This window comes from Xylaria bambusicola, assembly GCF_022495145.1.
Source record: "Xylaria bambusicola strain CBS 139988 unplaced genomic scaffold F5B22scaffold_2, whole genome shotgun sequence".
In the NCBI taxonomy this organism is placed as follows: domain Eukaryota; kingdom Fungi; phylum Ascomycota; class Sordariomycetes; order Xylariales; family Xylariaceae; genus Xylaria; species Xylaria bambusicola.
The window spans coordinates 1820364-1841856 of record NW_025953555.1 but is presented as its reverse complement, the minus strand read 5'-3'; the positions used below and the strand labels follow the sequence as shown (position 1 = coordinate 1841856).

Here is a 21493-nt window from a genome sequence, read left to right as displayed (position 1 = left end):
TCAGGGGCCCGAGGTAATGGAAGCGGTTGATGTCCAGGGAGGCCTAGGCTCGCGATCGCCGTCAGAGATGGCGGAATGCGGGTATCATCGATCTCGTCGGCGGCGGCGTCGTCGTATACTATCGTCTACGTTGATGTCGTCGTTGGGAGGAATTGGGTCGGGCGGTGGGTAATAGTGTAGAAGGGGGAGGCTGGTGTCTTTGGTTGGCCAACTGGGCTGGCTGGGCGAGGTTGGACGATGGACGGCAGGGGGGGATGCTGCACTTGCCCAGGTAGGGTAGGTAGGCCAGGGTAGTTAGTGTAGGTAGGTAGGTAAGTACAGTAGGCACTAGGTACTGCTTGCTTGCTTGCTCTTTCTTGTTGTCGCGCGCGACCGTGGCTGGGTGGGTCCGCGTAATGTTTAGGGGCCGAAGGGGGGGGGGGATGTTTCCGCCAATTGTTTGCTGATAGTTGCTGCATGACAACCACCAGAGCGCGCACCCAGATTGCACCAAGCCCGCCTGGACAGACCTAGGCTAGCCACAAATGTCAGCTTGCCACCCCTTCCTCTGGCGTCTCTGAAGTTCTGAACTGCCTCTGAATAGGTCTGCCCTTCTTTTCTGTCCATTTCTGCTCCAGGTACGTACCCCGGTTTCAGACGCGCAAATTTTATTGGCTCATACTGGCTCATGCTGGGGAATCCTGACCTGATCCTCTGCCCTACCTGCAAGTCTGCGCAGGTACCTGATAGGCACCTCATAGGTACATGGCCGCATTACTTGTGGGCCAAGATACTTACGTACATGGCTAAGGACCATCAGGTACCTGAAGATCGTGCATCGTACCTGTCTATAGGCAGACTGTAGGCACCTAATTGATGTGCAGTTGCTCAAGAACGACTACCTAAAACACCAGTCATTTCAGCTCGCTCGCACCTGATTGGTTTCTGCCATCACACTAATGCACCTACTCTTCCTGTTTTCACAGGTATCCTTCATGGCCATAATTCTAGTGTACCTAGGTACTTCATATCCCATGTTAAGAAGCAGAAGAAGATCTTGTTCAAGCCATAGTACGTAAACTTCAAACTTATTCAATCTTGAGATTGGTGCCGGTTCTACTAAGCTAAACTTACGTAAGTAGAGATCTACCTTCAACTGCTGTGATGCCCAAGTTAATTTAGGTAGCGGAGGCAAAGGTAAACAGACTACTTGCATAGGTAGTGCAGGAGAGGTGTCCATGCTTCAACCACAGACTTGGCGGTCGTTGCCTGTACCACCACTTAACTTGCACATGAAGTAAATGAGATAATTATTATCTGCTTCGTCTCTATTCAACCAACATTCGATAACTACTATGACTTTGAAGTTTTCCCCAGACCCGCCATGCCACTCTGACTTCTACTTCGTCTACTTCTGAGCGTCTCATTGCTCGGAGAAGTACAAGCATAAGTCTACAACAACAGAAGATATTCAGAAGAAAGAGAGATGAGATCGCTGACACAACAAATCCAAGTCTGCGAGCATCGAAAATATGATAAAGCACATTGCCCACTTAGCTATGGACGAGCAAAGTTCACTTCCTACGTCTACCACCGGGTCTGGCACCCCTGCACCGCCTGTGCCAGTCTCGACTTATTCGACATACAAACCACAAACATTCCAGCCAACATGCACGCATCTGACCATGACACGCGTGTATGACACGGAATTCAACTGTTCTTTGTGTCGTCAACCTGGCCAGTAGGGATGGCTGTATAGATGCACGCAAGATCGGGAACATTTGATTGCAGATGCTCTTCAGAAGAATCAAGCAGTAAGGTTAACCCTTCGCCTTGCTATTGGAGATAGACTGGACTTTTTTTTTAATATTTCCGATCCTCAGGTGAGCTTTGACTTTCTAGGTACTGTGTTCGGTAATGAGATCCGCCCAGGTCTCCGAAGCCCAGAGAGAAGAGCGAGTAAGCTGAGTTTTTTCGAAGAGATTAGCCCTGGCCAGATGAAGACATATTCGCCTACCCAGGTTGCAACCATTTTAGAGCAGAGAGAAAATGTAAGAGAAACATCGAGTTGTATCACGGAACCAGACCTAACTAGGGCAGGTATTGAACATTGTCTCACAACAGCACCAAGCTTCTGACTCGACACCGCCCCTATACTATCCTTCAGGAAGCTACCGTAGGAACTCATTGAAGCTTCCCGCCGGACTCGGCTTTCCAGTACCAACGGGTATAAAGCCTTGGGTCCCTCGTGAGGACGATGAGTGCCAGGCCAAATACTGCCACTACTGCCGCCCGTCTTGTGAGCCACGGTCGTATCTTAGCCTCAATGGTATTATGAGCGGCGAGGTGCCTCCCACTGTCGCTACCGGCTATGGTTTCCACCGAATGAAAGCCAGGCCAATAGTCGATGCTACGATCATAAGGGACATCGGATTACGGCCGGTTCCGTGGGTTTGTAGCATTCTTTACACACTTGACACTAGGGCAATGCGCTGATCAATTATAGCCACGAGTCAAGGCGCATATTTGCCCGTCCTCGCCATCTTCGCAGTCAACGTGGTCGCTATCTGATATAACCGAGGAGCCAATTCTCGAGACGGAATACGTAGAACCAGGAGAGGGCTCTACGATTGATAGCTTCACATCAACACCTTCAGAAGTCAACATTTTTGAACAACAACGACCAGCGTTCACTCCGCCTTCAACCCCAATATGTTGGACGGGTATCGCTCAGCAAGAAAACGGTACGGTGAACTTTGAGTCTTGTCCCTTCGTATGCGATGGTAGAAGGTAAGTTATATGCCTTTGTCGACTCGTTGTCGATTATTAAGTCATCTACAGTCCAGAATCACTAAAGACGAATTATCAAATCCATCGCCAGGTCGTTAGGTCTATCGCAGGCCTCATGGAGCAAGAATTAGACGAAGCCGAGATCGAAGAATTTCAATCCATCTGTTCATTCAAGCCGACCGAGCAGTCTATGTTCCTCGGGGCTAGTCTGAGTTCGGTAAAGTCGCGAATGTTGTCTGAGGACTTTAATCGAGGAGGTATAACACCCATGATTAAGGAAGATATTGAAGAAGGCCGTTTCCATCGGGATCCTCTGCATGTTGGAGACGGGATTGCGGTTTTGGAGGAGAGCATTGAGCTGGGTGTCCCCGACGTCATCACTAAGATGTAGAGCAAATATTCGCTGCTGGGGTTGTTGGCTACCTCCTGGCTAGCAGGACATTGCTTGCTGGATATGAACGTCTTGGTAATTGATTGACTATGAGACAACCAGTAGGGCATAATCCTACAACTATTCATGCTGAATACCAGGCTTCTGGAAGGGGATCGACCAAATAATTCATCACCTTGGCATTGGTGTAGTACAATTATTATGTCCATGTAGACAGACGCTGTGGTCAATTAGGCTGGCAATTAAGATTGTTAGGTGAAAGTGGTACAGGGCTCAATGCTAAGCATTAGATACCTGCAAGCTAGTGATATTCTGATATAGGCGCCAGGTAACGTCTATAAGGTCCTTTATGCGGTTAACTTTGGAATGGAGTGAAATCAAAGGCTCCCTAATACTTACTTTGAGCCAAGGCCCAGTAGACCTGTCTTAATCCTTTCACAGCACAGGCAAGCCCGTTGAAACATGCTTCAGATAGAAGAATCACTAAAGAAACTCGTAATGCTGGCGTGAATAAGAGCCCCTGTGATATCCCAAGATGAGAAAGATTGGCGTTTAGAAAACGCGAGGGTGGTTGACGTGCGGCCACACCAGGCAGGAGGGTAATTAATAGTGCATTCGTTAATCAGAGCATGTGTAGACAAATTGATGATAACCATATATAATTTATAAATAAATAACAATCAGGAATAAAGCCTAGCGATTTAGTAGGTAGTATTGATTATGATCCTGCTTAAGTAGATGGATGCTTGAGGATGTACTCGTTGGATAGAACGGTATAATAAGACGAAGGAAGGGTCTCGGTGGGGCCGCATCCCCAATCCCCAACTTCGGATTTGACATCATCCCACCCTCTCAAAAAATCAATTAATAATATGCTAACTTGGAAACAAATGGCTCAACTTTAACTAACCCACGGTCTCTGTTATTAGTCTCAGATCGACCAACAACAAATATGCCTCCCATAGGTTGTGTCAACCCTCCCTCGGCAGCAAGGCTGTTCGTGCAGCTCTGCGTCCGCCGTAGTACATCTTTCGCCGTAACGTCAAATTCCAGCACCATACTCGATGTCCTGCTCCCACCGAGAATGCAAGCGCGAGCCCTGCATGTCAGAGGAGCCCGCCACAAGCCCGTGCGAATCAGTACCACGCCAGCCGCCAGCCGGGTTGTAAATGCGATAAAGCCTCAGGGCCAAACAGCCCTGAGCAAGAGGGCCTTTACAACTTCGAGACCACTAGCCAAGACCTTCGCCATTCACAATCCCCAGAGAGACGAAGATGGGAACGAAATGGCATTAGAGATCACACCCCGAGCCGCTAATGTCCGTGATATTTCTCCTACCCCTGCTATTTCTACCCTCCTCTACGTTCTTAGCTAACCATCATGGTCGGCGCAACAGCGTCTCTCGCAAATCATGTCAAAGGACAAGAACCCGCACCTCGCGCTCCGGATCCAGGTGGAATCAGGCGGGTGTCATGGTTTCCAATACCTGATGTCCCTAACAACGCTTCCCGGTTCATCGCTCGCACCAGACCAAGTAGCCGACGACATAACTCCGTCGACGACGACCTCGGACACGCCCTCGCCGTCCGCGCTCAACGACGACGACACCATTTTTGCCTTCGCCCCAGACGACGCTGCCGCCGAGTCCCCCGCATCCGCATCGTTCACGAGCCCCAAGATCGTCATGGACTTGCCCAGTCTCGAGCTCCTGAAGGGCAGCAAGGTGGACTACACGATGGAGCTGATCGGCAGTCAATTCAAGATTGTCGACAACCCGCTCGCAACGAGCAGCTGTGGCTGCGGAACGAGTTTCGACATCAAAGCCTGAGCTGAGCATCTACTTAACTACCAGCTTTCTCGAACTTCCTTTTTCTCCACTGCCTTCCGCTGATGCGATGCGATGCGATTTCCCGGGCTCCTGTCTCCAAACGAGTGAACTGCGTAGACGGAGCGCTTTCAATAGAGCTAATTATGAGCTGGAGATGTACCACACGATTCGCAAGCAAGCCATTACTTTCAAGTGTTTATGAACTCAAGTCTTCAGATTTTGTGCAAATCTGCTTTCAGGGCCTTTTTGTGTATAAATTACGGTTTTTACTTGTATGTCTATACGTCTATCTGTAAGAGAAAGCCTGCGGAAGCAAGAACGAAACAAGTGCCTTCGCTGGAAGGCCCATGGAATTGCGTACCAGAAGAACCAATGTGTACCCGGGTATGATACATGTGTATGATACTTACTTTTCGGACGAGAGAAATAGATCCATGCAGTACGGATGGAACGAACAAACAATTAATAAAACCACTCAAGATGATACAACTTTCAATAATTAACAACAGTCTTACTATTTTAGTACCTTGGTTTGGGAGATATTAGCCTGATGCGCCAAGCTTCTCAGCAATTCGCGCCTTGCGTCTGAAATAACGGAGCCCGACATGATATCTATACTAGTAAATCAGTGATACGATTCACTACCCTTCACACCAGCTCAAGTTCAGGTTCGCTCATCAGTCGGCCTCGTCATGGGGCCACACCTAATCGGCCCCGTTACATAGAGCCAGTACATAGTACTCAGTAGGTAACAGCGTCTCCAATACGCCCGTGGAACTACATAATTACCAAAACTAGGCTTCATCATAAGTTCAAATACTAAGACAGTGAATTACTTTAGAACAAAGGATAGAGAAGTGGCGTAATGATCATGGTATTGTTGCAGCTAGGCATACGCGTTCTCAGTGCAGCACGAACATCATCATGGACGGGGACTGAGAAGTCGTAATCATCACAAATCTCAATTCATTGATAGCTTCCGAAGCCTTTTTATAACGCCGGCCGACCATGCAGAAACAACACGCCAATACCAAGCCCAATAACCCACGAGAAAAGTCAAACCTCTTAGTTCATTTGTCGGATCAGAGCGTTGATCTTGTCCTCACGGTTACCAAGGTCACCACCCTCGATGAAGTGCTTGAATTTCCTGGGGCGGAAACCACCGTTGGGGTTGCTGAGCTTAAAGGGCCATAGGAAGTTGGAGGCCTGCTTGAAGTTGGGGCCGACGGTGATGATCTCGTGAACGAGATCCTCCATGCAGATGATACCGTACTTGCCAAGGCTCTCCTCGATGATGGCATTGTCGGTGAGGGGAATGCGCTGCTTGTTGACCTTGCCGTAACCGCGCTTGTAGATAAGCTCCTTGACGCTCTTGAGGTTGGGGTAACCATAAGCAACCCAGGGCTCAACGATCTTGATCATCTCAGCGGTAGCCTTGGTGACACGGACGAAGACACCATTGTTGATCTGGAGGAGACGGAGGAGCTGGAGAATCTTGCGGGGCTTGGGGGCAATCTTGTTGATACCCTTGATGCGGATGACGAAGATCAACTTCTCCTCAGCAGGGACGTGGAAGTTGCCCTCCTGCTTAGCGATGCGGTTGAGGCGAACCTTCTCACGCTCGGCATCACGGTACTCGGTTACGTACTTCTCAGCACGCTTGAAGATGACACCACGCTTTTCCTTGTTGGCCTATGAGGAAGACAAGTTAGTATCGCCAGTAATCAAATGAGAAAAAGGCAAATAAAATTTTCTTCTCGTCGTCATTCAGACCCGAAAGATGGTTAATTTTGCAACAGCATTGACGTTGTCTAGTCGCAAAAGGTTTTTGTACATCACAACGCTCGTCCTCTGAGTGGAAAACAAAGTATTACTAACCTTCTTCTTCTGGTCAAGCTCGGCAGTTCTCTCAGCGCGGGCCTTCTCTTGGCTCTTGCGCTTTTTGAGGAGAGTCTCAGGGACCAGGACTTGGTCCTGGGTAGGGACGGTACTGTTATTCAGATTAGTGCATAGTCCACAGCATACATGATAACATGTATGAAAGAGCGCCGGTTGGAGAATTGCCGAATGTGTGCGACATTCTCAGCGGTGGCTAACTCGAGAAATAAATTTAATCGGTGGACTGCGCTTTGGAATCCAAGTCTGTGCATGTGCGAGCACAGTCAAGTTTCCTCAGCATATCGCTCATCCGACAACACCTCGGAATCAAATCCAAGAGATGATACACACGGTACGAAGCATATTCGAGCTGCTAGAGATTTATCTACCAAGCTCAAAGATGTTTGTTACGTGGCACTATATTTGAGAGAGAAGGACAAAAGCCTTCGGCTCCAACGCCCCGATCAACATCTCTCAGTCTGCAAGCCATATTCCAGGCCTGAAGGAAAGAGGGAGAAGCTCAGGATAGATCGAGCTGGTTTGCAATGCTTTCCACACCATATCTCAGGTGTATCTCGGGAAGCAGGCCATCCAGCCGAGAGGACCACGACAATCTGCGCAACAATCCAGGAACCGGAGAAACGGATTGAACCGCCTTTATTTCGAAAGGTAGAACATAATCAAGGAAGGGTAGCATACGTAGAGGCAGCCATTGTTGTCGAGTTGGCAGGGGGCCGTGATCGTGTTGTCGACTCGGAGATTGGGCGTTGGGCGATGGTGTTAGAAAAGGAAGGGGAAAAAAAGTTCGCACATATGCAAATTAACTTATGGCGCTGTGTGAGGGCGGGTCTGCGGACGCTTGGATCATGTGACCCACCCTCTTCTTAGGCTGTGGTCCCAAACCCTCTCAAGCGAAGCCCAGGAAAAAATTCATTAGGGCTCACTTATCGCGCCCACCGCCAGAATTTCTGCCTCTGTAGATACGCTGACCGCCTGCCGGCTTAAGATACTGCCCCACCAAACATCACCACACATCTTCAATTGCATCCCGTGAACTTCGTCGTCTCTCCTCCTCGCAGCACTAACAACAGACCACCCAGAGAAGCCGCCATCATGCCTCCCAAGAAGCCTGCTGCCCCCAAGGTACGTGACAGAACGTTCGATCTTGATTTATTGATGCTAACGCCCGTTTTAGGAGAACATCTCCATCGGCCCTGTATGTGAATCTTGTGAAAGTCATTTGTGTAAATGGGAGACACGATCTAATAACTGTTCTGCTCTCTAGAATGCCAGAGAAGGTAAGGCAAAACACAAAGCAACTCCATAAATCATATCACCAGAGACTAACATTCCTTTCTCAGGCGAGCTTGTCTTCGGCTGCTGCCGCATCTTCGCCAGTTTCAGTTAGTACCCTATACCTCGATTTTCATAGTTCAGCCTTCTCTCGACATTCCCGTTCGATAAACGAGTATTCAGACCCAGACCGCATTTTACCCCCTTGAATATCAACTCTCAGTCGTGGCTTTCTTGGTATGGTTCTGCAGGTGAACTAATTCGGGAATTAGACGATACCTTCATTCACGTAACCGATCTATCAGGTCGCGAAACCATTACCCGTGTGACTGGTGGAATGTGAGTTGGCCACGCCCTGGTTGTGATGTATACTGGATCGGTGAAGGCTACATATGATGCCTATCATGCGATATACGGATATACTTGCACGCCTGGATTCACACTCGCATGCTAATTAGACAATAGGAAGGTCAAGGCTGACCGCGACGAGTCTTCCCCTTACGCTGCCATGCTTGCAGCCCAAGATGTAAGTTGCACCAGCAGCCCAGAATTATGTGGGATGCTTCTGAAGTCAACTAACCATCACACTCGACAGGTTGCTCAACGCTGCAAGGACCTGGGCATCAACGCTCTCCACGTCAAGATTCGTGCCACTGGTGGTAACGGAACCAAGACCCCCGGCCCTGGTGCTCAGTCTGCTCTCCGTGCCTTGGCTCGTAGCGGTATGAGAATTGGTCGTATTGAGGATGTCACTCCTACTCCCTCCGACAGCACCCGCAGAAAGGGTGGTCGCCGTGGTCGTCGTCTGTGATCTCGCCATATCCAGCAGTTTCTCGCCACCTATCGACTCACCATTCATATGGGCTCGGCTGTGGCTTGGGCAGTTCTTCAGGCGTTCTCGAGAGGATCACGCGGTTTCTGGCACATTTGGGCTTGAAAAGTCCTCGTCTCTGTGGCGTTGACACTTACGAGGAGAACGGCGTGCGTCTCTATGAAGAGAAAGTATGCCTGGTCTCTATTGCCCTTTAGGGTATGGCTTTGCTAAAATGTCACATGATGCTTCTGGCACGGCCGCAGTAGATAGACACGAAAAGAAACGTTGATTCACGACGAACATGGAAAACTAATGTCTGCCACAATGCTGTGTGATGAATCTGCGGTTTCTCGGAATTCTTTGATTACCCTCAGTGCCTGACTTCCAAAATGCACACGAGGGTCGTAGACAGGCAATCTATTGCTGACTAGAGCTGAATTGTGTACGTCGAACAAAACAATGAATCAGACGTTTGACTGCATATTTAATTGAATTTAAACCTAGTGATATTGATAGCTAGTTAGAAACTCTACTTTTCTGCCAAGATTCCTGGTATGAAGCATTGCTCAACGCCATTCGACCAAAGCAGGCATTGCCTGCTGGATATCTATTAAACCTTTCCATTCAAATTTCATCGATGAATTCAATCCCAGCTCCTTGGCCCTCTACTCCTTCCGTTGTACAATGGGGGTATAGGTAGGCAAGCGGTCGTGTCGCCTATCTAGATGGCTTAAGCTCTCGTATTTGAGCGTCCCGAATCTAATCAGTGGATGCCAATCCTAGATTCTGTTGCTCTCTATACATTACTAAATGTCTAACTATTTCCCATTATTATCCTTATCGTCATCATTACCGGGCGCCCTAACCCTCTCGTAGAACCCAAATGCCGCGCATAGAGGAGCCGCGCGAGTCCATCTTCGCGACGCGATTAAGAGCCTCCTTAAATTCAGTCGTCTGCTCGCGAGTCTTGCAGTGAGGATTGAAATGATCCACAATGGATTTGGTGGGGACCCGACCACCCTGGCGCTTGATAAACTGTGGTATAGCCTTCATGAAATCGTTGAGACGCATAGTTGGTCGGGGACTTTGCGATCCAGGACGTGAAATGCCTTGGCGATCGGATAGGTTAGAGAGTACGGAGGCGGAACCTGGGCCACCGCGCCCACGACGGATGTTCGAGGGACGGCCGCCTTCGCCGAATTCACCTGTCCATGTTACCGTACCGATTGGGACGTGACGGGCCTGCTCTTTAGCACGGCGAAGCACAGCAGCAGCCTCACTAGCAACCCGTGCCGCCTCCTGCTGAAGTATTCCGCGGTCTGCCCGAGGCTTCTGCTTGCCGTCGATAATCGCGTCGTGCTCATGCGCCGAATGTACACCGGATCGAGCGAACAAACCTTCCATGATACGATCTTCCTCTTTAGTAGCGCTTTTAGCTTCCTCGCCAGTTTCGTAATCCTCTAGGCCAGCAACACCGTCTAACCGCTGCAACCCATTGTGCTCATCTCCGCCTAACGGTTCATTTTTTTCGCTATCCGCCTGGACTTTGCGGCTTGCATCCATCGTTGCGGGGGGCACTTCCGTATGAATATTCACTTGAGAATCTTTGAAAAGTCTTGAAGTTTCTGTTCCTGTATCTTCCGACGGACCCAATGTAAAGAGATCGTGCAAGTCATTGAGGTTGAAAGTGGTGCGATGTTTAGGGTCCTTTAGCACTTTGTTACTCAAGAACTGCTTGAAGATCTGCCTATGATATATCTTCTCTTCGATTGTGCCAGCAGTCATCAATCGGTAGATCGTCACATCTTTCTTTTGTCCCAAGCGCCACGCTCTCTCACGAGCTTGCACGTCCGTGGAAGGATTCCAATCGGGATCGTAGATAATGACGCGATTGGCTCCAGTTAAGTTTACTCCCAAACCACCCACTTTCGTCGTCAGCAAGAAAAGATGTATATCCGGATCCTTATTGAACTTATCAACGAGCACTTGTCTCATTTTGATAGGCGTTTTACCGTCCATTCGTAAATATTGGGTATTGCCAAGTTTTTGGACAAACTGTTCGAGGATGTCAAGCATTTGCACCGTCTGCGAGAATAACAGTGTCTTATGGCCAAGCTTTCTCCACATACCAAGAAGTGCTTTAAGGACTTGCATCTTTCCAGACTTATTAGGTGCTCCATATTCTTGAGGGTGTCTAACCTTGATATTGGGGTCAACCAAGTCAGGATGGTTACAGATCTTGCGAAGCCTGTCAATTCCAAAAAAAGACTGTGTGTTCCCCTTAAGAACATCTCCCATCTCCTTAGAGTCAAGGAACAGTCGATATGTCTCATGCTGTAGCTTAGTGAGCTTACAGAAAAGGACCTGTTCCCTCTTCTTGGGTAAATCAGTGGCGACATCAACTTTGAGACGTTGCAGGAGGTATGGACTAATGTTTTCTTTAAGTACTTGGGCGGTTTTCTCTGCTGTCATGATTTGAAGGTGTGAAGCATTGGCGTACCCTCCAATTTTGATAGGAATCTCAATCTGCTTCCGGAAGTCGACGAGCGTCCCCAGTCGCATGGGATAGATGAAATCAAACAGTGACCATAGCTCCACTAAGTTATTTTGAATTGGCGTACCAGATAGGATAATCCGGTTCGGGGTGCATAATTCCTTACACGCAATGGTGACTGCGGCATTTGGATTCCGAATTTTGTGTCCTTCATCGAGCACTGCATAGCCCCAGTCCATGGTAGCCAACATGTCACCATATATTTGGACGCTGGCATAAGTGGTTACGAGAACATGACCTTGCCGTACCACTCGATCAATGATTCTTTTCGCCGCTTTGTTCACAACGCGAGGGCCATCTCTTTTATCCCAGTTTCTGTCTTCATCTTCAATCTCATTCTCTCTACTCATGTTTAGCATACCAGATCCAGACGAATGAAGCATTGAAACGCGCAATGGTGGCCACCATCGGTGGAATTCGTTGACCCATTGTTGTAAAACAGTGGCTGGCGCGACGACCAAGACAGGCTTATCCAATTTTTTGCTATAGTGAAGGGCTGCGATGAACGATATGACCTGTACTGTCTTACCAAGTCCCATTTCATCGCCAATGATCCCTCCTACTCGTTGGGAATATAGCTCCGCGAGCCATTGTACGCCAGTTTTTTGGTAGTCAAAGAGGGCAGGATAGATGTCGCCCGGTAGCTTGAGCCCATGTTTCAGGCGGTGATCTGGCTCGTCAGGTGATGGCTTGAACCACTCGTCCTCATCTTGGCCTTGAGGCTGTCCTTCGCTATCCCCCTCTTGATGGGCAACATGTTGGCGTCGTAGTCTTGCGCGGCTTCGTCTGTCAATCCAGTCTGTGAGTCGGCTCTGATAGTTGGCCTCAATTCCGTCATCAAGCTTGCTTATATCGATTTTCGCATCCTCTTTAGGGGCCTTTTTCACTTTTTTAACTGGACGCTCTGTAAGATCATAATCTTCTGATTCCTGACTATCAGAAAATCCCGTGTCAGGCCTATCAGTCGCTTGTGGAGTGTATTCATCTGATGACGCATCATGGTGTGCAGCCCTCTGTCGCTTCCGCGGTCTTAACGAAAACTCACTCTGTACAGCTGTGGTGGCTAGTTCGACATCCTCGGCAAACCCAGGTGCGCGTAGATTCTGGTGAGACCGTGGTTCATAGCCAGCCTCTTCTTCTAGTTCATCTGCTGCAGCTTCCTCTTCAGCATCAGCCAGGACGTCAGCCAGTTCTCCTCCAACACCTTGCGTACGTGCTCTGATGTCAAATGGGGTTATCTTTCCAGTACGAATAAGAAATTCACGGTGAGTTTCTCCGGCAAGTTTCTGATTGCCCCCTGCGACCTGATCTGCTTCCTGCGTTTCCTGTTGCCTCTTCCTGATACGATTCTCGAATTGCGCAATATCATTTCTAGTTAGCTCAAGCTCAGAGTCAATTCTAGAAATCTCTTCCCGTATTTTCTGCTTGAGTTCCGGTCTGCCAATAGCTTTACGGAAGCGCTCCTCTTGGGTTTTCTTCTGGGCCTCTAACCGTATGGTGTTATTTTGGGCCTTTTCGATCCGTTTCTCGTCCCTCTTGTCTTCAGCACTATTAAGTGCTAAACTAGCCTGATACGTGATGTCTCGTTCGAGATCGTCTTGATCGCGTACATCAGCATCAAGGCCTTCCAGGGCAGAGGCTTCATCAAGTATGCCGTAGGGAAGGTTGTTGACGCTTCCATTCTCATTGCCCATAATGTCATCACTTCCTTCCCCACTGTGTAGCGTATCGACTGTTGCTGTTGTTGTTGCCTGATCTACTACAGTACATCCTTCCCTCTCAGCATTGTCGTTGGTCTCGGCGGCATGATCACCAGCCTTTTGCGCACCAGTTGCCTCCATTATTGATAGGGCAGTGCTATATAGTATTAGGGTATTTAGGAGGCGACTAAGCGTGAGACTGCAGATTTCGGTGAGCAGATAGAGGTGGGTAGGACAGGCAGGTCGCAGAATCGGCGACAGGTGTCCCTGCCTATTTCGAGAAAGGACGCCTAGATAGCTGGTATCAGGTGCGCATAATAGGCATCCTTTCAGAGCAGTAATCACAGTATATTCTGATTTTAGAAGATTTGGAGAAATTGTCTACAGATGACAGGAAGACGGAAATATCAGTATGAAACAGTGGAGGAGTAGAGGCATTTCTGCCCAGGAGGCACAAGAACTGTATTTGGAAAGAAGCTTCAAACCCGAAACTTCTGCCTCTGCAAAGAAGGACAAAGGAAAGGCAGGAACATAGCAGTGCACAGGTAAGCGCGTTCTAAAGTGGCTCCTCCGACAGGCACACGCTTCCGCACACGGATATAGGTCGAAGAATGATGGCAAAGATAGATGGTAGTAGATATAGGTATACTGGTAATCATATGGCAAATAAGGGAGCGACTACGCATTGGCCGAATGACGCATATAATCCCAGTATAGTTTTAGGTGTGCCTCCTAGGCAGCTCATCTCATGTACTTATCGATAACGCGGCATGACCATTTTAGATAGCGGGTAGGTGATCCTTGTCACTTGACCAGATCTGGGTGGAATGCAACATGATCAACAGATGCGCTACTGTGGCCTAATCCCCGACCTTGGGTTACATAATGTACGCATATGTATACTATCCATATAAATAAATACCTATGTAGATTGCTACCACAGACCGATGATAGGTGAATATCAAGACTTCTGACTAGCTACCTGTATACTCCCCACGTAATCGAAGTGCAATGTAGATAAGTAGGCAAGCGTACCAAAGGCTCCGACTTCATGAGCAAAAAGAGTCCAAGAGCATTGGAATTGCAACGACGGCTACATGGATTGAACTTCATCAACCGTCCGCCATACTTTGTATATATTGTCCCGTATCGCTTTGTGACCTCGAGCTCTAGGGTGGAATGTTTTCCCGTAGTATGTGGGGACGTACCACATTGAATTTTGCGCTGAGACGTCCTCACGAGCTAGGCGAAGGGTTGGATCGCCGTGTTTTGCCATGGCCATATAACATAACGCAAGCATCCCCCAGTCTCCAGACTGTTGTGCCGGCCTTAAGCATGAAAGGGGTTCGACTAGGGGAGAAGTTGGTGACAGAGCTTTGGGGTCTGGAGTTTGCTGCGGTTTGGTTCCGTTGCCTGCGTTGTCAGGCCCTCCCACAAGGAAGAACCAAGTGTCAAGGCGCTCGTAATCCGGCTCGATGACGTTGGGCTCGCAGAAGCGGTGTCCATCGAATTCGGCGCTGTTTACACGCTAGAGTCAGCTTTACCAGAGAGTATAAGAAGAGTGCAGTTCATGCTTCGGGAGCATTGCGGAGCAATCAGGTTCGAGCCCTGCCTAGAGGGAATAAAGGACTATAGGGGACTAACTCATAGTCGACGAAGATAAGTCTGTCTTTAGTGAAGCTGTGGTTGATGGCATCGGTTGTTTTGCGTAGCTTGGCATTGACGCTGAGGACTAGAGCATTCATATCGGATCTCAACTTCTTGGTAAGCTTTGGACCGTTCCACCAAACACCAAAGCTCATGTCTTCACAGCCATCGGTGAGCTCGTTAAAGAATCTTGCGTATCCTGTCACGGTGATGGTGAAGGACGGCTTCTTCTCCCAGCGGATCTTGTCAAGGATTTCCATGACCAAAATCCGCAAATGGATCTCGAATTCATCGCTTTCTAGAAGGACTCGCGAGCGGGCTAGGGCATCTTCGCAGGTCCCCGAATAAAAGTTGTAGAATCGAAAGACACATGCATTGATTACATCGAAGAAGCCAAGGTCATTTCCACCGATCGATAGAAGCGCAAAGTCGACTGGGAGTGAAACATCAAGGCGGTCCACTTGGCTCTCTTCAGCTCCGGCCATGATATCTTTTGTTGTAGCGCCTGTACATGATAGGAACTGAAAAGCAGTCGGGTCGCGGTCGGCGGCTACTAACTGAGGATAAGCAGAGATGCCTTGTCGACAATCATTCTCCTTTCCTTCTCCTCCTGTTCCAATACCCGCACTATACGAGTCTCCGAGCGCAATAAAACCAGTCGTAGGATTCGAGCTGTTATAATGATCTTGCTGGAAGCCCGACGACGCAGATATCTTTTCATGCTCGGCGCCGGGGTCTCCGAAAATATGCTGCGTCTCTGGAACTATGAGAACTTGCTGCTCGAGGGCATGTACTGCGATCCAAGACGAAAGGACTACTACGACACGCCAGGCCAGTGAATGCATGTTGAGACTACTAAATAAGCTCGGTTGGTGATATCTGCATTCATCTAGAACTTATATTTCTTCATCATGGCCACATCGAGGCTGTTAGTTAGACACAAGCAATACTAAATACTTAGCAAGTCGTCAAGTTCTAACCTAGTAGATCAGAAGGAGTGTGATATTACTTCCCTCAGAAAGTAACTACCTAGGCGAGAGGTGCCTACCTATAATAATGACTTGTAACAGAGCGTCAGCGCTAACTAAACGCCTGGGCCAATCACTTGAACACATGGATGTCTCAATGGTGATAAGGCTTAAGCCTAAATGGCTGCGTGGCTGTGTGGCTGACGTAGCAACCTTTCACGTAGGTACATTAAGTATGCTAAAATACTGCTTCGAAACAACAACTGAGCAGAAGGAAATAACCATTTGGGAAATGTGATCATTCTTCAATTCTCGTATCGTAATGTCATGAGAAAGCGCAGGCTTAAAGTGCCATGACTACACTGTACTTTATACAAATAACATAGTGAGAGGTGGAGGAGAAATGACCCTACTTCCATTGGGCCACCATAGTATTGGTTTGATAAAAGAAATATCCTGATCCCCTCCACCAGCCGCATAGGCAACAACACCGTTGACCAGAACACGGGGTATAGAGAATCCTTGACAACGAACCATTTCACTAACGCCGGTTGCACCGAAATCTTAGCTTAAAGCCACAAGTCCGCGCAGTATGCGATTGAAGCCTAGTTAGGCACTCGATAGGTGCCGGGTGAGGTCATTATATTTAGTTCAGAAGTAGTTTAGAGTGGGAGTGAAGTCTAGATCCAGAATCCTTGGGTTTGAGAGAATTTTAACAACCAGAGTTCTTCAGACTCTACGTTGAAGTTTATCCGCACATCCGATTCGGTCCAGCGAAATGTAAAAGATCTTCAACTTCTCGCCTCGTTTCAGGACCCAAGGTTGGTTAGGATGACTAGCATGGCTCATAGGCTCAATCAAAGAGAACGAAGCAGAGCTGGCCGCCTTGTGAACCGGGCTTTACTAAGGCGCTTCGGGATCATTCATGACAGCAGGTGGCGGGCCTTGTTGTTGCTGTTCCTCTTGGACCGTATCTTCATACATAGCAATTTGAAAAGCAAGCTGGCGAGCCGCTGCCTCAATCATAAGCATATACCGTGTTTTCTTATCAGCGCCTCGGACTTGGGCCATGGCTTGCTCCACTGTATAGCGAACGACAGGGTCAGAAGATGCCGGAATCGACGCGAAATTGAAGGGAGCCATGGCCTGAGGTGGTGCGGGAGGCAGTTGAAAGCCCATAGCATCGCCTGCTAAGACTTGGGCAGCATGTGTGGCAGGATTCCGAGTTTCTAGTAGCTTGTCAGCAATGTAACTCAGAGTGAGAAAGTTAGGCTAGTAGGGTTTACCGTGGAAAGAACATCTGGCTCCCGAGGCATTAAACCAACAATTGGCACAGCTACCACACATTTGGCCGTCTACGACAACACATGTCGTCCACGGGCCGTGACCCTTGTGGCAATTCTTACACGGTATAGGGGCAGCTTCACCGGCAATGTGAGCAAACAAAGCTTCAACATTACTACGTCGTTGCAGGTTCAGAGCCTGTTCTGGGCGTCGTTGCTGAGCAAGACGCATGCCAGGTTCTCTTGCTAGGCGCTTAGCGAGGGCACTTTCAACGACCACATTGGAGTATCCAGACTCCTGAGCTAAGTTCTCGGTGGTGTTCACGTTGGCTGGAGGTGCATCCATAGGTGTTTCATGAGGACCGCCTAGATCCGGATGGTGTGGCTGGTCGTTAGGGTTAACGCTGCTCGCGAGGATACTGGCTGCGGTCAAGTCTAGGGGTTGGTGGTGCTGCTGTTGGTGATGTTGGTGATGATGCTGTTGCTGTTGCTGCTGCTGCTGCTGTTGTTGTTGCTGCTGTTGCTGGTGATGAACAGCAGCAGCCGCCGCTGCCGCTGCCGCAGAGGCCTCTGAGTCAAAGTCAGCATGGTGTTGTGGTTGTAGATGCTGCTGTTGTTGGTGTTGAAGTTGTTGCTGTTGGTGATGATGTTCTTCCTGGGTGTGGTCTTGTTCGTTCTCGGCGTCGACGTCGACATTGACGTCCTGGTTGTCGATCTCTTCTTCGTCTACAATGGGACCCTCGAGGTCAGGATCTTGATTGGGGACGGTATCGCCCCGACGCACGGTACGGGGGCGCGGGCTGGCAGTCGATTTAGTGACCTTGGCCGGACGGCCTCGCGCAGGTGTGATGATGCCTTTCATAACCACTACACCAGCAAGTATCAAGTATTGGGTTTGATGTCGCCTGTTGGCCTGCTGGCTGGCAGTTGGTCGTCAGGTCGACGAAGGGTTTTGGTAGATGGTGATAATCGCAGCTGGTTGCAGCTGCGGAACCTAACTTGAGGAATGTGTTTATGGTGAATGGATGGTGGCTGCTCAGGCAAAGGGTTTTTTTGCCCACAAATACCTTGTAGATGTATCTTAAATGTGGGTAGGAGCATGTACTCAGGTACCTAATCTTATCGGGCTTATCGACGTGGTTCCCTTCCCATTGTACCAAATCGGTATGTACAGGTAGGTACCTATTTAGGTGAGCTGGGTGAGTGAGCAAGCATCTACAGTCGTTGAATCATTCAAACCGCGAGTTAGTGTGACCCCTATTCCGTAGTTACCTGGCCGTAATCAGGCTTTAGTCTAGATTTGTAGAAGTGACTGACACATAAGCAAACATAGACAGAGAGACTTATAGTATACCTAGCCAGTTGAGGTGAGCGGCGAGTAGACACTATCTATAGACTTCAACATATCGGCCCGTAGAAAAGGATTGCTAACTCTTGATTCATTCGATATGCATACTGAACTACTGGATGTCTATCTCTGAAAAATGCTGGACCAAAGCTGCGGGAAAGAAGGAATGATGAGCAAGATGGGGAACCAATGGGTATCCATCTGAGACTGGAGTTCAGACGATGAGGCTAACGTTGCGATTCATAGGTCAGGGGATCGATAATATACTACGTGAAATTGCTCTCATGAAAATGCAAAATAATACTCCGATCGTTACATAGGTGACAGATTTTGGAGTAACTCAAAGTCCGGCATCCAGACCAGTGAGCCTTCCGGTTGGTCAATCCAATTGGCAAGTTCGGCAACAACTTTCCAGGCATCTCCTTCTTCGCCGTCGGCAAGGTTGTCAAACTGTTCGGTTGTGAAGTCAGTGTTGCTGTTCGTTACGTTCCTCATCTGCACTGCTGCTGTCTCGGCCAGGTTATTAACACCATTTTCCAATTTCTCCATAGTCGCATTGACAAGCACTTCGAAAGCGTCGCGGTACTTTTTCACCCATGGTGCTCTCTCGCCCATGACGAAAAGTACCAACGAGCAAGCCCGAATATCGTTCGACAAGCTGTAAGACCATATGGCGTGTTGTTGCGTCCAAAGACCGTACAGTAAAGTTATTCCAGCGACGAACACGTGCTGCACAGCAATAAAGGAATGCCCATACTCCAGTGATTGATGTAGTCTTTTATGTGCTTGACAAACGCCGCCGGCTGCGCGAAGGCATATTAAATAATAAGGATCAGACGGTAGTAATAGTGGTAGAAACGGTTGTATCAACAAGCGGACAGCGCGGTGGTAGTGCAACATTGGATAGTTCAGATCAACATCGCCGAAGCGCTCAGTGAGGGATGTCTTCCAAGATTCTAGGTCTTGATATAGCTGATTCATTTTGGATGTAAGTGCTGAAAGGGGCTTGTCAGCTCGATAAATTGAAAACTGAATTCGTGATTCGATTCGTCTCATTTTGAAGAGCCAGATCGCCATTGAGAAGGACCTTTTCTTAACTGGCGGCGTAGGTGTTATCTCGCTCCAGGCCTCATCTTCGGGGTCTAATGGTAAATCCACATCAATCTGCCTATCTGGTATACTCAGCGGCCGTCCTAAGCAGATCGCAATAGTCCGTTCTAATGAGTAAACGCTCCAGAATAGCCTCCGGCGCATTTGAATCGTGTTATGATCCAAGTTGCTCTCATGTCGCCTCGTATCTGCCATATCAAAAGTGTTAGTCCAGTCCCTTATTGCATACTTTCTAGATCTAAACAGACGATCGTGGTCACGTTTCTGGATCCGAAGTTCACATACTGTGGCAACAGTTAGCTCTGCTCTGCAAGACAATAGATCTCTGCCAAGTCCAGGTATTAGAACCGGCACGACAGGTTTTGATACGTACCGTAATCCTAGATCGATACAAGTCCGCATTGCCAGACCAATCATATACCATATGCCATAACTAGAGCTTCGGATATGGTATAAGACGAGAAGCACCATAGCCTCTACATTCTGAGTTGTCTTTGACTCACGAGCAGTGAACAGGTGTTGCAAGGCGGTCATGTAGTAATTCTGATTCACGTGTTAGTCCACTGTGGCAAAAATCGTATCAGTGATATCGTTGTACCTCTGGTGGAGTTGGGGTGTTTCTTTCTGTAAGTTGTATCAACATTGCACCAATAGCATACACCATGTACAATTTGAATAACCCAAAGCGTTCAGCTTTGGTCAGCTGCTGTACGGGAGTTGTATTGAGCGTCATACGCTTTGCGTGTAAGTCCCAAATCTCTCTTTCGTCAAGGAAAGGATACCGAGTCCTATTGATCAACTGATTAGACGCACGACCCGATTCGAATGTAAGAAGAAATCCAGGTTAATAAGGAAGATAGTGCTGACTACTGTGCGCTCTATGGGAAGAATTAGAGGCGTTGGGCAGAGGTAAGTGTTCTAGTAATTAAAAATCCGAGGATACATACTGGGGTTGGTTCAAGTAGGCATTAACAAGGGCAGTACCGTGCTCATCGGCCGGCGGCTCCGCGCTTCGAGCAACCATTTCTTGTCTATTGATAGCACGAGCTCCTCTAGAATTCCCAGAGCCGTCAGTACTGCTGGAACGAGACCCATTGGCATCGAAAGGCAATGCCTTGTTCCAGACAGTTGCTTGAACCATCTCACCTAAGGTTAAAGCCAAGTTTAGGCCCGAGGAGGCGCCAACGTAAGCAGGAGCCTCGATGTTCCCGAGGGCAAGTAGCTCAACAGCCTCAGCGAGGACATTGTTCTGGGACTGGGTCCGAATGCTGCTAGTCTGCGGTTGGGGCAGGTCTGGTTCCTGCTGGTGAACCCGCTCGGATAGACGAGCCTCTAAAACGGCAATCCGCTGCTCCAGTGCGCGAGTGTATGCTGCCGGAGGCTCGTCTTCGGACACGGCAGATTTGTCACATTCCGTGCCCGCCTTGCTACAATTGGAGCATGTTGGCCACTGGTCATCACACTACGTATGCATTGGGGCCATATCAGTATATTGAGTATCTTTTGAATATATACAGTACAGGGTTTGTGGGAAGAACAGGCGTGAAAGACACCAACCTTCTGTTTCCTGTGTTTGCATCTCGTACAGGCAGTCCGTCCTCTCTTTCGCGGATTATAAGTCCCCTTGGGATCGGCGGCAGCAGGAACAACAGGTGATGGGCCCGAAGGGGGTGCGGACATTATAGAGTGATGGTTGGGTGAAGAGCCAACCCAAGGCGCTGCTGTACTTAAGCTGTTAGCGAAAGAGGATCGGTGCGACGGACATCCGATCAGGGGGACACCAGCTTACGCTGGTGGCTATATATGTGAGGCCTGGTGTTGTGCGGCGCTCTGCATGCCTGTGGAGAGAACAAAGCGAGTACGCCGAAGCATCGGCAGCTCCGTAGCAATCGGCCTTATCCTATTTTGTC

At 48.8% G+C, this 21493-nt stretch overlaps 8 protein-coding genes across 8 annotated transcripts; 3 read left to right on the top strand and 5 right to left on the bottom strand.

Annotated features, from left to right (window-relative positions):
* Nucleotides 1–1538: 1538 nt before the first annotated feature.
* F5B22DRAFT_655765 (uncharacterized protein) lies at nt 1539–3546 on the top strand (the record flags this gene model as incomplete). Its single annotated transcript, XM_047979911.1, has 6 exons — nt 1539–1707; nt 1771–1793; nt 1863–2030; nt 2080–2430; nt 2486–2769; nt 2821–3546. 6 exons carry the CDS (start codon nt 1539–1541, stop codon nt 3158–3160), a joined length of 1335 nt encoding a protein of 444 aa, XP_047836004.1. The 3' UTR covers nt 3161–3546.
* A 442-nt stretch (nt 3547–3988) lies between these two features.
* On the top strand, nt 3989–5087 carry F5B22DRAFT_169645 (uncharacterized protein). The gene is made up of 2 exons (XM_047969321.1): nt 3989–4478; nt 4557–5087. The coding sequence occupies exons 1-2, from the start codon at nt 4113–4115 to the stop codon at nt 4986–4988; spliced, it is 798 nt and encodes a 265-aa protein (XP_047836003.1). The 5' UTR covers nt 3989–4112; the 3' UTR covers nt 4989–5087.
* A 405-nt stretch (nt 5088–5492) lies between these two features.
* F5B22DRAFT_586851 (60S ribosomal protein L7) lies at nt 5493–7755 on the bottom strand. Its single transcript, XM_047973571.1, has 3 exons — nt 7566–7755; nt 6867–6978; nt 5493–6680 (listed from the first exon to the last, which is right to left on the bottom strand). The coding sequence occupies exons 1-3, from the start codon at nt 7577–7579 to the stop codon at nt 6054–6056; spliced, it is 753 nt and encodes a 250-aa protein (XP_047836002.1). The 5' UTR covers nt 7580–7755; the 3' UTR covers nt 5493–6053.
* A 16-nt stretch (nt 7756–7771) lies between these two features.
* F5B22DRAFT_586848 (40S ribosomal protein S14) lies at nt 7772–9444 on the top strand. The gene is made up of 7 exons (XM_047973570.1): nt 7772–8009; nt 8062–8082; nt 8152–8164; nt 8228–8269; nt 8432–8498; nt 8625–8685; nt 8755–9444. The coding sequence occupies exons 1-7, from the start codon at nt 7980–7982 to the stop codon at nt 8968–8970; spliced, it is 450 nt and encodes a 149-aa protein (XP_047836001.1). The 5' UTR covers nt 7772–7979; the 3' UTR covers nt 8971–9444.
* F5B22DRAFT_586843 (SNF2 family N-terminal domain-containing protein) lies at nt 9445–13916 on the bottom strand. The gene has a single exon (XM_047973569.1). The coding sequence runs from the start codon at nt 13366–13368 to the stop codon at nt 9835–9837; it is 3534 nt and encodes a 1177-aa protein (XP_047836000.1). The 5' UTR covers nt 13369–13916; the 3' UTR covers nt 9445–9834.
* Nucleotides 13917–14076: 160 nt separating this feature from the next.
* F5B22DRAFT_169499 (SGNH hydrolase) lies at nt 14077–15824 on the bottom strand. The gene is made up of 2 exons (XM_047969320.1): nt 14872–15824; nt 14077–14744 (listed from the first exon to the last, which is right to left on the bottom strand). The coding sequence occupies exons 1-2, from the start codon at nt 15717–15719 to the stop codon at nt 14321–14323; spliced, it is 1272 nt and encodes a 423-aa protein (XP_047835999.1). The 5' UTR covers nt 15720–15824; the 3' UTR covers nt 14077–14320.
* A 618-nt stretch (nt 15825–16442) lies between these two features.
* F5B22DRAFT_169497 (uncharacterized protein) lies at nt 16443–18244 on the bottom strand. Its single transcript, XM_047969319.1, has 2 exons — nt 17129–18244; nt 16443–17071 (listed from the first exon to the last, which is right to left on the bottom strand). Exons 1-2 carry the CDS (start codon nt 17985–17987, stop codon nt 16746–16748), a joined length of 1185 nt encoding a protein of 394 aa, XP_047835998.1. The 5' UTR covers nt 17988–18244; the 3' UTR covers nt 16443–16745.
* A 223-nt stretch (nt 18245–18467) lies between these two features.
* F5B22DRAFT_586839 (fungal-specific transcription factor domain-containing protein) lies at nt 18468–21417 on the bottom strand. The gene is made up of 5 exons (XM_047973568.1): nt 21141–21417; nt 20531–21045; nt 20182–20371; nt 19958–20126; nt 18468–19771 (listed from the first exon to the last, which is right to left on the bottom strand). Exons 1-5 carry the CDS (start codon nt 21261–21263, stop codon nt 18786–18788), a joined length of 1983 nt encoding a protein of 660 aa, XP_047835997.1. The 5' UTR covers nt 21264–21417; the 3' UTR covers nt 18468–18785.
* Between the last annotated feature and the right edge of the window lie 76 nt (nt 21418–21493).

Coding starts and splice junctions, on each gene's coding strand:
- F5B22DRAFT_169645 (XM_047969321.1), top strand. CDS start 4,113: ATGCCTCCCATAGGTTGTGTCAACCCTCCCTCGGCAGCAAGGCTGTTC. Junction 4,479..4,556: donor TCACACCCCGAGCCGCTAAT/GTCCGTGATATT, acceptor TCGGCGCAACAG/CGTCTCTCGCAAATCATGTC.
- F5B22DRAFT_586843 (XM_047973569.1), bottom strand. CDS start 13,368: ATGGAGGCAACTGGTGCGCAAAAGGCTGGTGATCATGCCGCCGAGACC.
- F5B22DRAFT_586848 (XM_047973570.1), top strand. CDS start 7,980: ATGCCTCCCAAGAAGCCTGCTGCCCCCAAG. Junction 8,010..8,061: donor AGAAGCCTGCTGCCCCCAAG/GTACGTGACAGA, acceptor CGCCCGTTTTAG/GAGAACATCTCCATCGGCCC. Junction 8,686..8,754: donor CCATGCTTGCAGCCCAAGAT/GTAAGTTGCACC, acceptor CACACTCGACAG/GTTGCTCAACGCTGCAAGGA.
- F5B22DRAFT_586839 (XM_047973568.1), bottom strand. CDS start 21,263: ATGTCCGCACCCCCTTCGGGCCCATCACCTGTTGTTCCTGCTGCCGCC. Junction 21,046..21,140: donor GCAAACACAGGAAACAGAAG/GTTGGTGTCTTT, acceptor ATGCATACGTAG/TGTGATGACCAGTGGCCAAC. Junction 19,772..19,957: donor TTGTATCGATCTAGGATTAC/GGTACGTATCAA, acceptor TTGATATGGCAG/ATACGAGGCGACATGAGAGC.
- F5B22DRAFT_169499 (XM_047969320.1), bottom strand. CDS start 15,719: ATGCATTCACTGGCCTGGCGTGTCGTAGTAGTCCTTTCGTCTTGGATC. Junction 14,745..14,871: donor CTTATCTTCGTCGACTATGA/GTTAGTCCCCTA, acceptor GCGTGTAAACAG/CGCCGAATTCGATGGACACC.
- F5B22DRAFT_586851 (XM_047973571.1), bottom strand. Junction 6,681..6,866: donor AGCTTGACCAGAAGAAGAAG/GTTAGTAATACT, acceptor TCTTCCTCATAG/GCCAACAAGGAAAAGCGTGG.
- F5B22DRAFT_169497 (XM_047969319.1), bottom strand. CDS start 17,987: ATGAAAGGCATCATCACACCTGCGCGAGGCCGTCCGGCCAAGGTCACT. Junction 17,072..17,128: donor AGCCAGATGTTCTTTCCACG/GTAAACCCTACT, acceptor ACAAGCTACTAG/AAACTCGGAATCCTGCCACA.